Here is a 14473-nt window from a genome sequence, read left to right on the forward strand (position 1 = left end):
TTCCCAATTGGCAACTTCGGGCCTTTTGGTTTTTCGCCTACCTCGTAGCAACTCGTCACAACTTCTCGGCATTGGCGGTAGGCATTGGTAAGAAGGGGTTAAGACGATGTGTGGGGGTGGAGGAACGCCATCACCTCCCCCCAGCGAGCGAAGGGTGGTCCGTTAAAGGACCCCGGGGGGCGTGGCCCTGTCCGAAGCCTATGGAGGTGTGGGCCAAAGGCACGCCCCAGAGCGGTGACCCGGGGGAGCTCCTAGTCGACGTGCCTCGCGGGAGTCTCCCCCGATATAAGGTTAACCCTTCCCCGTGTCTCCAGCAAATGGGCTGGAGCCGGATAGCCGTTAGGACCAATGCCTATGCCAATGCCTCTCATTTCTGAATTCAATAAAGTTGTGGCCTAATTCGCCCAATTAACCTTACATACGGTGTCTTGTGTCTTTATTTATCCTGGTGGGGGCGGGAACTCGCCACGCAACCAGGAACTTGCGAATTGTAGGGCTCTCGCCACAGAGGGAAGTCTGAGTCATTTAAAAATACATCAAATAAGGAAGGAGGAAGGGCCTGGTTTTAAAAGGGGCTGAAAAAAGGAACCAGGAAAGGAATTGCTTCCGAGGAGTTGCTTCTGCCTTTCCCATAGGGAAGGGCATTGTGCAAATATTACGGGGATTATAGCGACACTCTAAACACTTGGTGGTACCAGCAAATTGTGTAGGAGCAGTGCCCCAGCTGCACTCAAAGGTCCGAGTATAGAAACAAGTGTTCATCTCTACAAACTGCAAGAGCCAGGGCTTTTAAAAAAAAAATTAAAAGCCACAGTTTCAAGGTGTCAGGTTCCCTGGTTTGCATTTACGGATAGCTTTGCTGATGAGCCCACAACTGCTGCTAGCAACAGAGTTGACTAGTCTGTCACCACTTATGCCTAGATGAGCTGTGTGTGCTGTGCATATTTCCTTGGCTTGTCTCCTGGAACCAGTTCTTACTTGTTACCGGCAAGCGGCTATTTATGCACCTGATTGAATGAACAACTGCCATTCCTTCCTTTCCATTCTCCACTTTTAGTTAGTTAGTTAGTTTAATCTAAGTCAGGCATAGGCAAACTCCAGCCCTCCAGATGTTTGGGACTACAATTCCCATCATCCCTAGCTAACAGGACCAGTGGTCAGGGATGATGGGAATTGTAGTCCCAAACATCTGGAGGGCCGGAGTTTGCCTATGCCTGTTCTAAGTCATTTCCCCCTTGCAACAGTTTATTATAACTTTAAAAATCAAAGCGAATTAAGATGGGAAGAACCTCCGAATGGTTTTTAGAATGTCACAGTATAAGAACTTTGGTTTTAAACTGTGCTCATAGACTTGGAAGAGTTGGAGGGTACCCTTAAGTGTCATCTAGTCCCACCCACGTCCTGCGATGCAGGAATCGAACTCGCAACTTTCTGAGGAGCAAAATCACAACTAAGAGCCTTAAAGGTAACAGTTATTGTGGCGTACATTTTAGTAGGCTAGAGCTCACCTGATCAAGTGAGTCGCTCTTTCAGATGCAGGATGTCGGGGGAGGGGCGGTTTGAAAGGCCGTGAAATCTAAGATACAGCAGAATGAGTCTGCTACCCTAAGGCATTTCTCCCTAAGGAGCTTTCAGATTGTTAAGTAGGAAACTTGAGAAATCTAGAAGCAAAACCAAAGCAATTTCAGTTCCTGGTGTTTTAATGGTGGGAATCAGACTGTTAATTACAGGCCTGCGCAACTACTGACTAGCCAAGCCTCATGCAGTCCACCGTCCGTGCATCATGATCTGCCAGAGGCTTCACTGCTCTCCTCTTTTTAAAGTTCTGCCCTGGCAGAAAGAACAGGAGGTTTGTCGAGCCACTTGGTGGGCCGTCATCCATGGTCGGTCAGTAGGGTGTGTTGAGCTTAATTGTGCCTCGAGTTGTGCTGGCCGGTAGTAGTACAGTGGTGCCCTGCAAGACGAATTTCCCCATGGGCTTGCTTCGCAAGACAAAAACGTCTTGCGAGTTCTTGCGAGTTTTTTCCCTTTCCCCCCCTTTTTCTAAGCCGCTAATAGCCGCTAATAGCGCTAATCCGCTAAGCCGCTAATGGCCGTGCTTCGCAAGACGAAAAAACCGCTAGACGAAGAGACTCGCGGAACAAATTATTTTTGTCTTGCGAGGCACCACTGTAATAAGTTGTATCTCTCATCCTTAGTTTGTGTTGCAGTGGCTCACTCCTCCGTTTCGTTCAGTCTTGGGGAAACTGGTGAAGGAAGAGGAAAATTGAGTGGTTCAGCTCCCCATTTCTCTTAACTCCTTCTAACTTGCTATGGGTGGAAACTTCCCTTGGAAACTACATGAGGCTTAAAAATTCCAGTACAACATCCTGTTGTTGAGAACTGGCTATTTTCCTCTTGCTTTTGTTCCCAATGTTTCCTCCCACACTGATAGTAGGCTGCAAATTATCTGGTGGTCGGTTTACATAGATCTGTGTGGCTTTGCCCCCCACCAAATCAAATTCAACCCACTGGCTCTGAATGGCAGCCCAGTGAGGACTGAGTGAAGCCTCATGGTTTTCCTATCTTCCTAGAACTGCAAAAATGGGGAGGGGGTGTTAAGTACCTTGGCAGGCCTTAATAGGTTGCAAGTGGGCTACATTTGGCTTGACTGGTCAGTCACAATGGATTCTGGATTGATGTTATTGAATCTATGATCTGTTGAATTACACTGGAGGAGGAGGGAGGAGGCATGTTAACACTATTTTTTTTCCCTTTCGGTCTGTGCTGCATGCAATGTGCTATAAGAGATTAGGGCATGGGTAGGCAAACTAAGGCCCGGGGGCCAGATCCAGCCTAATTGCCTTCTAAATCTAGCCCGCAGATGGTCTGGGAATCAGCATGTTTTTACATAAGTAGAATGTCTCCTTTTATTTAAAATGCATCTCTGGGTTATTTGTGGGGCCTGCCTGGTGTTTTTACATGAGTAGAATGTGTGCTTTTATTTAAAATACATCTCTGGGTTATTTGTGGGGCATAGGAATTCGTTCATTTCCCCCCCCAAAAAATATAGTCAGGTCCCCCACAAGGTCTGAGGGACAGTGGACCGGCCCCCTGCTGAAAAAGTTTGCTGACCCCTGGATTAGGGCAGTCCTTTTCAGTATTAACCATGGTTGGTGCCAGTGTATTTGTAACAGTGCACCTTGGTTAAATAAAACCATGCAGTTCAGATGAGAGGGTCCGAGATGTTTTCCACTTATAGAATCATAGAATTGTAGAGTTGGAAGGAACCCTGAGGATCATCTAGTTCAACCCCCTGCAATGCAGGAATATGCAGCTGTCCCATGCGGGGATCAAACTTGCAGCCTTCACATTATCAGCCAACTGAGCTATTCAGGCTTGTCTTGTGCTTCCTGGGCACGAGTCCAAGCAGTTTTGCCTGTGCCCCATAGTCCCCCCCCCCAAAAAAAAATACCCCACTCTTCAGCAGTGAATTGGAGCAAACATCAATCTGGAGAAAATTGCTCTGGTTTAGCAGTAAAGATATCCCTGGGGGCAAGCAGCCGAAGTGTGAATGAGCCCTTAGTTCTGTAACACCTATGTAAAACTATTCTCGTCATGGGCAGGGGCATTGCTGGATATCACAGTTTCAGAAAGTGCTGTGTGAAACAGCCATTTTAATTCCATTCCCAGTTAATTGCAAAAGAAGAAGCAATTCTAAAGGAATTTCAAACCTTGGAAAAGACCATGGTGGTGCACCTCCCCAGCACTGCCATTTCCCTCTAAGTCTCTTTCATCTTCCTCCATCTGTGTGTAAAATAGGAATAACATAAGTATTTTACCAGTTTCACTAGTTCATAACGCCTCTGAAATTATCCATGTGCAGCTTCTGGTTAGCACAGTTCTAACTGGAATGTGGTCCTACAGTGTCGCCATAGTTCCTGCAGGTAACGCAGGGTGGGAAAGTTGGCATAGCAACACGCTTTGGCTTCAGACGGACGAAATGAATTCCAACCTCAGGGAGGCAGCTAAATCAACAAGCTTCTCTGCCTGCCGACTTGTGTTGCCTCCCAGCACGGTTCTTCGCTTGTGCCCCTTGTTCCGTCTTTACTTGCTGGCATTTGGTGGCTGGTAGGAATGAATGAGCCTATTATGGCTGTATTTTTTTAAAAAAGAGCTTTACAGTTCTAGAGGCAGAGGGATCTAAGTATAACATCAAAAACTTGCTCTCCTGGATTTGTCCGTAATGGGGCAGATGTTTGTGTGCCACATCTGGAGAAGGCTCCCCTCTTTTTACTGGTTGTTACTAAAAAGTAATAGTAGGTTCCATTGATGTCTTTTCAGTTAGCTTCGTTTCACGCCAAAGTAATGTGTTTGAGTTCTTGTTAGCTCTCATTTGAAAGCATTTGCTTTGAAAAGTAGAAGTTATAAATGTAGCTTAAAATAAAGGAAGTGGCTTTACGTTTTTACTAGGGAGAAAGAACTGCTTGTGCACAGGAGAGCTTGTCTAACAGCCTGATTCTGGGGGAACCACCCTGGGAGTATTATTTGGGGGGGGGGGTGGAGGGCAGGGAAGCTGAAGACAAAGCAGGACCTGCTTTAGAAATTTAATCTGCAACATGCATATTTAAAGCGTTTTATATGGGCAGATAAGGAAAAAATGTGCTTGCAGCATACACATGCAGCATATCACTTGTGTTTGATTGGCTGCTGGTTCCCCACTTTTTGAACATGTTGCTTGAGCGAACAATGCATGTTCAGTGTGTGAACATGCATTGCAGGGGGTTAGACTAGATGAGCTTTGGTGTCCCTTCCAATTCTACAGTTCTCTGATTCTGAGATTAATAAGTACACATCTGCAGCTGTGTCATTAAAAAGGTGCACCAGTTTCCAGCCTGAGGAGAAAAAACCACTACCTGTGGTTGCAGTCATATGAAAAAGTCCCATAGCTACAGTGCTTGGCAGTTTCCTAGATCTAGATCTCATACAGTTTTGGATGGCAGGATCTCCTGAGATTGCCAAGATCATGAGGTTACAATTCATCTCAGTGATAGTGGCATCAAAACTATAAAAATGCACAACATGATGTAATGAGAAATAGTGGCTAATAGTGGCTAGAATTTGACGAAAAGACCCTTCATTTGGCCACAGTTCCTACTTTGAGCCACTCGCCATCTCTCAGTATAACCTACCACAAAGAATGATTTTGAGGATAATGGGTGAGGATGGGCAGAGCTTCGTGGAAGAAAGGCAAAACGAAGCTAAATTCGATGGTAAAATCCCCAAAGTTCAAAACAATCCCAGCTGCTTCAGTTTTAAGCTGCTGTGTGTTGCATATGTAAGAATGTACAGAGAGCCTGGAGGATCAGGCCAGTGGCAAACCAGATGCCTTTTTGGAAACCGCAAGCAGGATCTGAGCACAACTGCCTTCTTTCCAGCAACTGGCATTCAGAATATAGAATCATAGAATTGTAGAGTTGAAAGAGACCATGGGAGTCATCTAGTCCAAGCCTCTGCAATACAGGAATATTTTGCCCAATGTGGGGCTTGAACCTATGACCTTAAGATTAAGAGCCTCATGCTCTACCAACTGATATAAATAAAATATGCAATTAACACTTTGCAGTGTATTAAATCATTGTTCTTCTTCTTTTTGCAGTCCTGCAGAATGAGTTATCCCGGATATCCTCCTGCCGGTGGTTATCCACCTGCTGCTCCAGGTAAGCTTACTGTATTTCATTTAAGAATCATAGTAACCTGGCAGGAATTGGATAATAGAAGGGTGCAAACCAGAGGAGTAGTGCAAATAACCTTGGATTCAGTCACCAGCATATTCAGTTGAAGGGATCTCCGGTTTGTAGAGCTCAAGAGGCCGGGGAGAGCTATTGCCAGTCAGAGTAGACAGAACTGTGGCTGATAGACCACTGGTCTGACTCTTGTATGCAGCAGCTGCATATAGCTTCCTATGAAGATGTAGTTTACATTCCCTGCTGTTATAACCTGTTCTCTCTTACATTGTTAGAAGGAAGGAAGAGACAGTTCCTCCTGCCATGTACTTTGCTCTAGTGTCTGTTATTTATACGCTGCATGTTTTGCAAACAGATGATTATCTATTTGACGGCTGTTTATTAGCCTTTGAAATGCACGCATGGTTTTAGCGTAGCTGTAGTGAAGGTGGGAAATTTAAATAGATCCAAACTTCGGTAAAGTGAGAAGCAAAGTATTGTGGGAAGTCAAAAGCCATAAGATTTATGGGAAATGGGTTTTGTTGCTTTAACACTGCAGGCTAACAGTCTCCAAATGTGTGAAGTTGCTTATCTCAGGAAGAAACTTCTCCAGGTTGATTAGTGGCCTTCTGACACCTGGTACCTAACTCATTCACACCCAAACAGCGTTATCAACCCTAATCACTCTGGGAATGGGCATCTGCTGAGTATCTGAAGAAGGGAGGAACTCTTTGATCCAAAGTCCTGGGAACTAACGAACTCAGCTGTCACAAGTTAAAATTATTAGTCAATTAGCTGACCATTGGTGAATTTAAACTTAATCAAAAATTTTGGTTGGATCTGAGTTCTGTTTCCAAGTGAGATTTAGAAATAAAGATCCTAAGAAATCCGCAATTCGTCCGTCTGTTAGTTGCCACCTTGCTAACAGTTGTCCTGCCTGTGTGTCTTGGTGATGAAGATTCCTGCTGTCTTTGAGATGCGGATTTTACTGAGAACTCTGAAACTATTCTAACTTTGTCTTTGTTCTCATTTGTAAGTACCGTATTTTTCGCTCTATAGCACGCACCCAACCATAACACGCACATAGTTTTTAGAGGAGGAAAACAAGAAAAAAATATTCTAAACGAAACAGTGGATGTATGATTTTTGTGGTTCATGCTGTGGCCACAGACATATGATCTGACAGTGAGTTTGGAGTAGCCCAATGCAAAAATCCTGAGGATCCATGTGGATCCATGCTTTGTAACCACGTTTTTGCACCATTGCGGCCCCAGGCAACAGTGGGTGCTTGATTTTTTTGGTGCAAGATGTAGCCATGGACATGTTATGTGATCTGATGGTGAATTTGGGGTGACCCAGTGCAAAAATCCTGAGGATCCATGTGGATCCGTGCTTTGTAACCACGTTTTAAGTGGGGAGGGAAGGAAAAGCACTCAAGGGACAAGGAGAAGGATGCTGCTAATAATGCAGAAGAGGGGTTTACGGGGAGAAGAAGCATGCGTGGGGTGGGTAGAGAAGGATGCTGCTAATAATGAAGAAGAGGGGTATAAGGGGAGAAGGCTCCTCTCCTCTCCCACTTTGCTCCTTTAAAGCAAGCAGGCTCTGCTTTTCTCCCTCCTCCCCGCTCATCCCCGGCTTAGCGAGCTGAAAAACTTTGCTGCTATTTAGCGAGCTGAGTGGGGAGGAGAGAGGGACAGAGAGCCTGCTTGCTTTAAAGGAACCAACCGGACAGGAGCCGCTTACACTCGTGTAAGCAGCTCCTCTCCCGCTTTGCTCCTTTAAAGAAGCAGGCTCTCTGTCCCTCTCTCCTCCCCACTCAGCGGCTCTTCTCCCGCTTTGCTGTTTCAAAGCGAGCCACGGAGGAGGGAAGGAAGGGGAACCATGGATCCTCTGCTCACGACTGCAGCAGATCCCCCCCCCCCGCGACCCGTAGGCATTCCCTCCATAACACGCACAGACATTTCCCCTTACTTTCTAGGAGGAAAAAAGTGAGTGTTGTGGTGCAAAAAATATGGTATGTTAGTTATCTATATTCTACCATGTCTTTGTTTTACTGGTTTGAAATATATATGAGATGTGTCTGCTTTTTAAGCATGTTTAATTTTGCTTTTTAAAAATAAATTTTAAAAAGAGACCTTTTCCTGTCTTGTGTGCCAATCTGAGGGAAAGCCTGAATCCAGAGCCTGAACCATTAGCTAGCCATACTACATCTGTTAAACTTCTGGCTGCCTTTTGTGGAAACAAATTGTAGGTTGGGGCAGCCGGTAACTAGGAAGTACATATGTCTTCTGGTGCCCTGGCACAGGGGAGTGGTGGCAGCAACTACCTTTTTTGATGCACTTTGTTCTGTAAAAAAGTGCATGCTGCCGGCCGCTGTTCCTGGAGACCTGATCCAGCTGGATGGGAGGGACAGGTGAGGGAGGGGCGAGTGGCCGGAGCATTACTACAGTAGCTTTCAGAGAACCTGCTGCTTTATGTTGCAACATCTGTTGGTCCAGGGATGGAGAAGAGAGCAAAAATGGAACTGCATCAAAGCCTCCCTGCTTTTGCCAGTGGCCATTACAGTGAAAATTCTGCCATAGAAATCCATATGCTAACAAATAAACATACAACTGTTCTGTAGCTCTTGTGTATTTTTATTGTTTTAATATTTCAGGTGGCAACCCCTGGGGGGCTCCCAGCTATCCCTCTGCAAATCCTCCTCCAATTGGGCTAGAAAATGTTGGAAGCTATGCCAACCAGTTTAATCCAGACTATATGTCAGGCATGGTGAGTAATTTCAGTTGGAATTTGGTAGATCTTCCTGTTTCCGCTAAAGCCAGCTGCGAAATTCTGCTGCCTGAATTTTTGTCTTCTTTTAATATATTTAGATCCTGCTTTTCAAGGAAGGGCCTCATAGTGGTTTACAGCAGTTATAAAGTTACATTCAACTTCTCTTCCCCTTGTCTTCTTTCCATATCTGCCCTTTATTTCATCAGTGGTAAAAGCTGCAACAGACAGATTATGTTCGCAAAAGTATTTTCTGAAGCTCCTCCTGGTGGTTGCGGCAACAATGCTGTTAGCACATTTGCGAAGCTAAGCAGGGTCCCATATGGTTTCAAACTGGATGAGGGACCATGTGTTCAGATTATTGCATTTCAGGGAGTTGGTCTAGATGGCCCTCGGGGTCCCTCCAAATTTCTGATTCTACAATTCTGTGAAGCACAGTGTGTAACAGGGTGCTTCACATCCCCAATTCTGTTTAGCATGGCAAATGAGATATTTGCATAAGCCCATATCTCAAGCAGGCAAATGATACAGAATGGTAAAACCCTGTTTATATGCCAATAAAACCCCCATATTATTGAGGGGGAAATGGATACTTTGCATGTGCAAAGTATTGGACATTAGCATATGCTTACATAGATGAAATGCAGAACATAAAATATAAAGGTAGAAAATATAAAATAAAAATTTCTATGCCATGGTTCAGTGTTGTACGAACGAACCTACCTTCCCTATCATAAGCTTTTCCTGATTAACTGCAGTGCAGCTTGTTGTTCAAATTCTAAATTGTGGTTAGTTTTAACTGTAGGTAGAGAAAACAAGACAGATTCGTAAACTATGGTGTGAAGTTACCTTGTTTCCACTAAGCATAGTTAAGACTAACCACAGTTTGGGTTACCATGGTAACATGGCAAACTGTGGTTAATCAAAACCAGAAACGAAAGATTCCAAATTCGTCTCTGCCACTGTGCTGGTGGAGGAGCAGGGGAGTACACAAGCTCATTAGTAGTCTAGACTCAGGGACCTAGGGAGCTCTTCTGGCCTGTTCAAAAAGATGACCCTGTTAATAGTTTGGATTGATGTGGAGCATCACACAGTTATTTATTTATTTATTTATTTATTTATTTATTTATTTATTTATTTATACATACATACATACATACATACATACATACATACATACCCTGCCCATCTGGCTGGGTTTCCCCAGCCACTCTGGATGGCTTCCAACCAAATATTAAAAACAATACAGTGTCATACATTAAAAACTTCCCTAAACAGGGCCGCCTTCAGTTGTCTTTTAAAAGTAAAATAGCTGTTTATCTCTTTGACATCTGATGGGAGGGCGTTCCACAGGGCAGGCACCACTACCGAGAAGGCCCTCTGCCTGGTTCCCTGTAACCTCACTTCTCGCAGCGAGGGAACCGCCAGAAGGCCCTTGGCGCCGGACCTCAGTGTCTGGGCTGGATGATGGGGTGGAGACGCTCCTTCAGACAAGAGTAGCACAGTGGACAAGTAGCTGGGCGGTCTTGCCAAGAAGTCCCAAGCTCAAATCTAGTGAACCCCAGAGGTCTTAAGCAACTTCCTGTCTTGTGGCTTCCTATCTGTCATAATACTGGCCTATTTAGATGGCGGTTGTAAAGATGTACATAGAGTGCTCTCAACCCTCAAAGTGTTACAGAAATGTTACGTGCTATTTGAGACGCACGTGCTAACTTTGTGCATTTGATTGTTCAGGCTTCCAACATGTCGGGAACGTTTGGTGGCGCCAACGTGCCGCAGAGCATGTACCCTCCAGGCCCCGGTGGCTACCCCCCGGTTCCCCCAGGAGGCTTTGGACAAGCTCCTGGAGGCTTTGGGCAACCTCCTCAAGGACAGCAGCCATCGTACGGAATGTACCCGCCAGCACCAGGAGGAAACCCGCCAACAGGAATGCCACCTTATCCAGGGTATCCAGGTGGCCCGGTGCCAGGAGCAGGACAGCAGCCCCAGCCGTATCCTGGGCAACAGCCATATCCTGGGCAGCAGCCAATGCCTCCGCCAGGGCACCAGCAGCCTATGCCAAGTTACCCTCCTGGCCCAGCTGTTAATCCTTCTATGCCATCTTACCCAGGACCAACAGTGCCCACCATTACTCCCGGAGCGGTAAGAGAACCTCTTCTTAAATTATTGAGCTTCCTTTTCTTCCAGTGTATAATAGGAAAAGTGCAAAAACTAGGTGTTTGATGGCACATGTTGCATCTGTGTGCCCCAGATGCTGTCAAATGCTAAAAAGGGACGGGAGGGAGTTCAATTGGGGGTTGACAAGGTGGTGCATGGGGAGGGTGCTTGACCCTTACCCCACCACTTTCCACCAGCCATGGTTTCTGGGTATGTGTTTGCCACGTTGAGTGGTGGGGGAAGGACGGGTACTGATGTGTTGTAAGGGAAAGTGGCAGGCAGGCGAAGTAGTAAACGTTGGTTGATAGCTTTCCCCCCCCCCCCCATTCTTCTTTGGACAATGCAGTCTGGAAACCGAGGCACAGTCCGTGATGCTCCTTCCTTTGACCCTCTGAGGGACGCAGAGGTGTTGAGGAAAGCCATGAAAGGGTTTGGTGAGTAGTGCTTGCACTCAAAAGTTGGGTGCTTTTTCTTCATGTAATGATGTCCTCTTTGTCCCACCCTTTTGCTTCTTGCACGTTCAGAGGTAGCTTGGGTGCTGCTTTGCAAAACATTGCAGGTTACGTCTGTGTTCTGGGTAACATGAAAGCAATTCTGAGCATTGCATCTTCTGCCCTTGGAACACAGCCTGTGACACTGGCCGTGGGTCTGTGTTCTCTGTACCAGGGATTCGGAAATTCTGTGAGCCCAACAGATGCATGCCCAAGTACACATAGAATCATAGAAATGTAAAAATGGAAGAGGGTCGTCTAGTCCGACCCCCTGCAATGCAGGGATCTCAGCTAAAGCATCCATGACAGATGGCCGTCCAACCTCTGCTTATAAACCTCCAAGGATGGAGAGTCCACCACCTTCTGAAGGAGTGCGTTCCACTGTTGAACAGGATCAGAAAGTTCTTCCTTGTGTTTAGTCGGATTCTCCTCCTTGTAACTTGAACCCATTGGTTCGGGTCCCACCCTCCAGAGATGGAGGAAACATCTTCTATGTGGCAACCCTTGAGATACTGGAGGATGGCTATCCTACCTCCTCTCATGGAGGAAAGACTGTTCATGACTACTCTCCCTGATGGAAGCAGCCGTGCTTCTAATTTGCAGTTGCTGGACACAGGAGGTGAGAGTGCACTTGTGCTTGAGTCCTGCTTGTGGGTTTCACAAAGGCATCTGATCAGCCACTAAGAACAGGATGCTGGGCTGGATGGGCCACTGGCTGGATCCAGTAGGCTCCTCTTACACTTAGGGTTGTTTTAGCAAGGCTGCAACCCACCTGCCCTACACCAGGTGTCCTATTGAACTTAGGTATGCAGCAGGTCAAGGGGTGTGTGTGTGTGTGTGTTGTGGAATAAACAATAAAGACAGCTGTCCAGATCTGGCTTCCCATCCTTGCTTTGCAAAATCAGTCACTCAGATATACCTGGAGGGAATGTGGTCCTGCCTGGATAGAGAGGGCTGTGTATAGACATCAGACTTTTGCATGGCTGGAATGGAGCCTACTGTGCAAAGGTAGAAGGGGCGTCTGTTGCTGCACTCAAGTTTTCCGTAGATGCTCATTCTGATCACAACGCCCAGATTTCCATTCCTTTCTAGCATTTGATCTTTTCCTCAAGGTTGGAAGACCTCAAATGTTGCTTTTAGCTTCTTTGCTTTTTGTGAAACATTTTTCAGCGTTTTACAATATTTCTCTTTCCTTTCCCACTGAATTCTGTCTTGCTTTTTTCCTCCCAACTTAAATCTCTCCATTCCTAGTCTATGCAAAACGTGTATGACTCCTCAGTCCAAACCAAATGCACAACTGTCCCTTCCTTCAGAAATTTAAATATTTGGATTTCTTTTTTGAAAAATAAATAAATTAGTAATTGGAATGTGTGTGAATACCTCGTAATGTCATACAGACTTAGCTCATCTATCAGGCTTTGCTGCCAAAAGTACAACAGAATATAGAATCACAGAATCCTAGAGATGGAAGGGACTATGAGAATCATCTATTCCAATAACCCAACTCCCTGCAGTGCAGGAATCTCTTGCCCAGTGTGGCACTCAAACCCACAACCCTGAAATTAAGAGTCTCGTGCTCTACCAACTGAGCCATCCCATAGAGTTACTCATGACTGCTGCATTCAAATATGCATTTGAACAAGCGATGTCATGCAATGTACAGTGGTTCCTCGGGTTAAGTACTTAATTTGTTCCAGAGGTCCGTTCTTAACCTGAAACTGTTCTTAATCTGAAGCACCACTTTAGCTAATGGGGCCTCCTGCTGCTGCTGCGCCGCCGGAGCACAATTTCTGTTCTCAACCTGAAGCAAAGTTATTAACCCGAGGTACTATTTCTGGGTTAGCGGAGTCTGTAACCTGAAGCGTATGTAACCCGAGGTACCACTGTATAAGGTGGCAGGAGAGAATACACTTTGTTTTAAAAGTTGGCCTTTTCCAATTATCAAATGCTGGGTTAGATTCTGCTGAAGTGGGTTGATCAGAAAGTACTACGACGGTGGAAGAGGCTGCACTAAACACTTGATTCTGTATATTTTCAGGAACCGACGAACAGGCAATCATTGATTGTCTGGGAAGTCGCTCGAACAAGCAACGCCAGCAGATTCTGCTCTCTTTCAAAACAGCTTATGGAAAGGTAAGTTCTCTACCATGAAATTATTCTTTGATTATTGCAACAGAGGAAGGAAGTGGAGGCAGAGCTAAACATGGAAGTAATGTGCAGTCGGTCTAGTTTGTATGTTCTTTGGCTTAGCTTCATGCTGAAGTCGCCAGAGGGCTAGGATTTTGTGCCAAGGGTTAAATGGAAAGGGCAGGGTTTGAGGATGGATTTAATGGTAGGTGTGGCATTTGTGCAGGTGTTCCGGGAGGCAGTTTTAGGCTTGTAGGACAGTTAAGGGAGAAGGAGTCTTTTGGGGGAGGCCTTCAAATGGATAAGGATGGTGGAGCTGGACAAACAAACATCACAGGCAGGGATGTCGAGAGATAAGGGGACAAGGCCATGGAGGGGGTTTTTATGTAGGAACAAGGCAGCTGGATCTGAGAATGGACAGGAAGCCATTGGAGGGATTTAAGGACAAGGGGTTGTCACATTATCGGAATGACGCGGTGAATGATTTGGGCAACAAAATAAAGAAAGAGACTTTAAATATCTTGACACCCCAACGAATGAGAGGTACAAAATAAGTCTGGTAATATCTTGCAGTTTTCAGCAGGATGACTTTTGTATTCCTCAAACACACTCTTTTCATATCATCAGCTTTTACTGGTCAGCCACTCTTAAAAACCTTTGCATCAGATTTCTGCATTTTTGCTAATGAACAATTATCATCATCATCATCATCATCATCATCATCTTAAGATTACTAAGTGTAAAAGCACAAAATATGTAACAAAATAACAACACACATTTTTCTAAGGAATAATTTTGCCAGCTTTGTGCTTGCTTAATTTTTAAACGGCACCATGACCCTTTTGAACAAATAATTTATTTAATAAATAAAATAAGTATTATGTTCCTGGGTTGCTGCTTTTTAGTTCATGACAGTGTTTATAATGTGTTCATTTGCTTTTTCTATATTTCTTACGCTGTGAAGTTGCTCTCAGCATATCGTGGACATAAGAGCGGAGTTTAAATTACATTAATGATCTGGCTACTATGGTTCATTGCCATATTCAGCTGAAATAAAACCTAAAATTTGTGTGGCTGCAAATATTCACACAGTTACATTTGTCCTCTGCTCTGGTAGAAATTTAGTTTGTAAACTCCTTTGGGCAGAACTCTTACCTTTACCCTTCCTTATGTTACTCAATAAAGTGCAGTTGACACTGATTGTGCTATATTAATAACTTCACA

The 14473-nt window shown here is 45.1% G+C and overlaps 1 protein-coding gene across 3 annotated transcripts in view; it reads left to right on the forward strand.

The window, feature by feature from the left end:
• The window catches only part of ANXA11 (annexin A11), a 39386-nt gene that overhangs the window by 11738 nt on the left and 13175 nt on the right, over nucleotides 1–14473 (forward strand). For all 3 annotated transcript variants that reach the window (XM_079977024.1, XM_079977022.1, XM_079977023.1), the window contains 5 exons: nucleotides 5639–5699; nucleotides 8362–8474; nucleotides 10209–10616; nucleotides 10978–11065; nucleotides 13161–13255. In XM_079977024.1, coding sequence (XP_079833150.1) covers nucleotides 5648–5699; nucleotides 8362–8474; nucleotides 10209–10616; nucleotides 10978–11065; nucleotides 13161–13255 — 756 coding nt within the window. In that variant the 5' untranslated portion in view covers nucleotides 5639–5647. The remainder of the gene's footprint in view (nucleotides 1–5638; nucleotides 5700–8361; nucleotides 8475–10208; nucleotides 10617–10977; nucleotides 11066–13160; nucleotides 13256–14473) is intronic.

This window comes from Podarcis cretensis (assembly GCF_951804945.1).
Source record: "Podarcis cretensis genome assembly, chromosome: 5".
NCBI classification, from domain to species: Eukaryota; Metazoa; Chordata; class Lepidosauria; order Squamata; family Lacertidae; genus Podarcis; species Podarcis cretensis.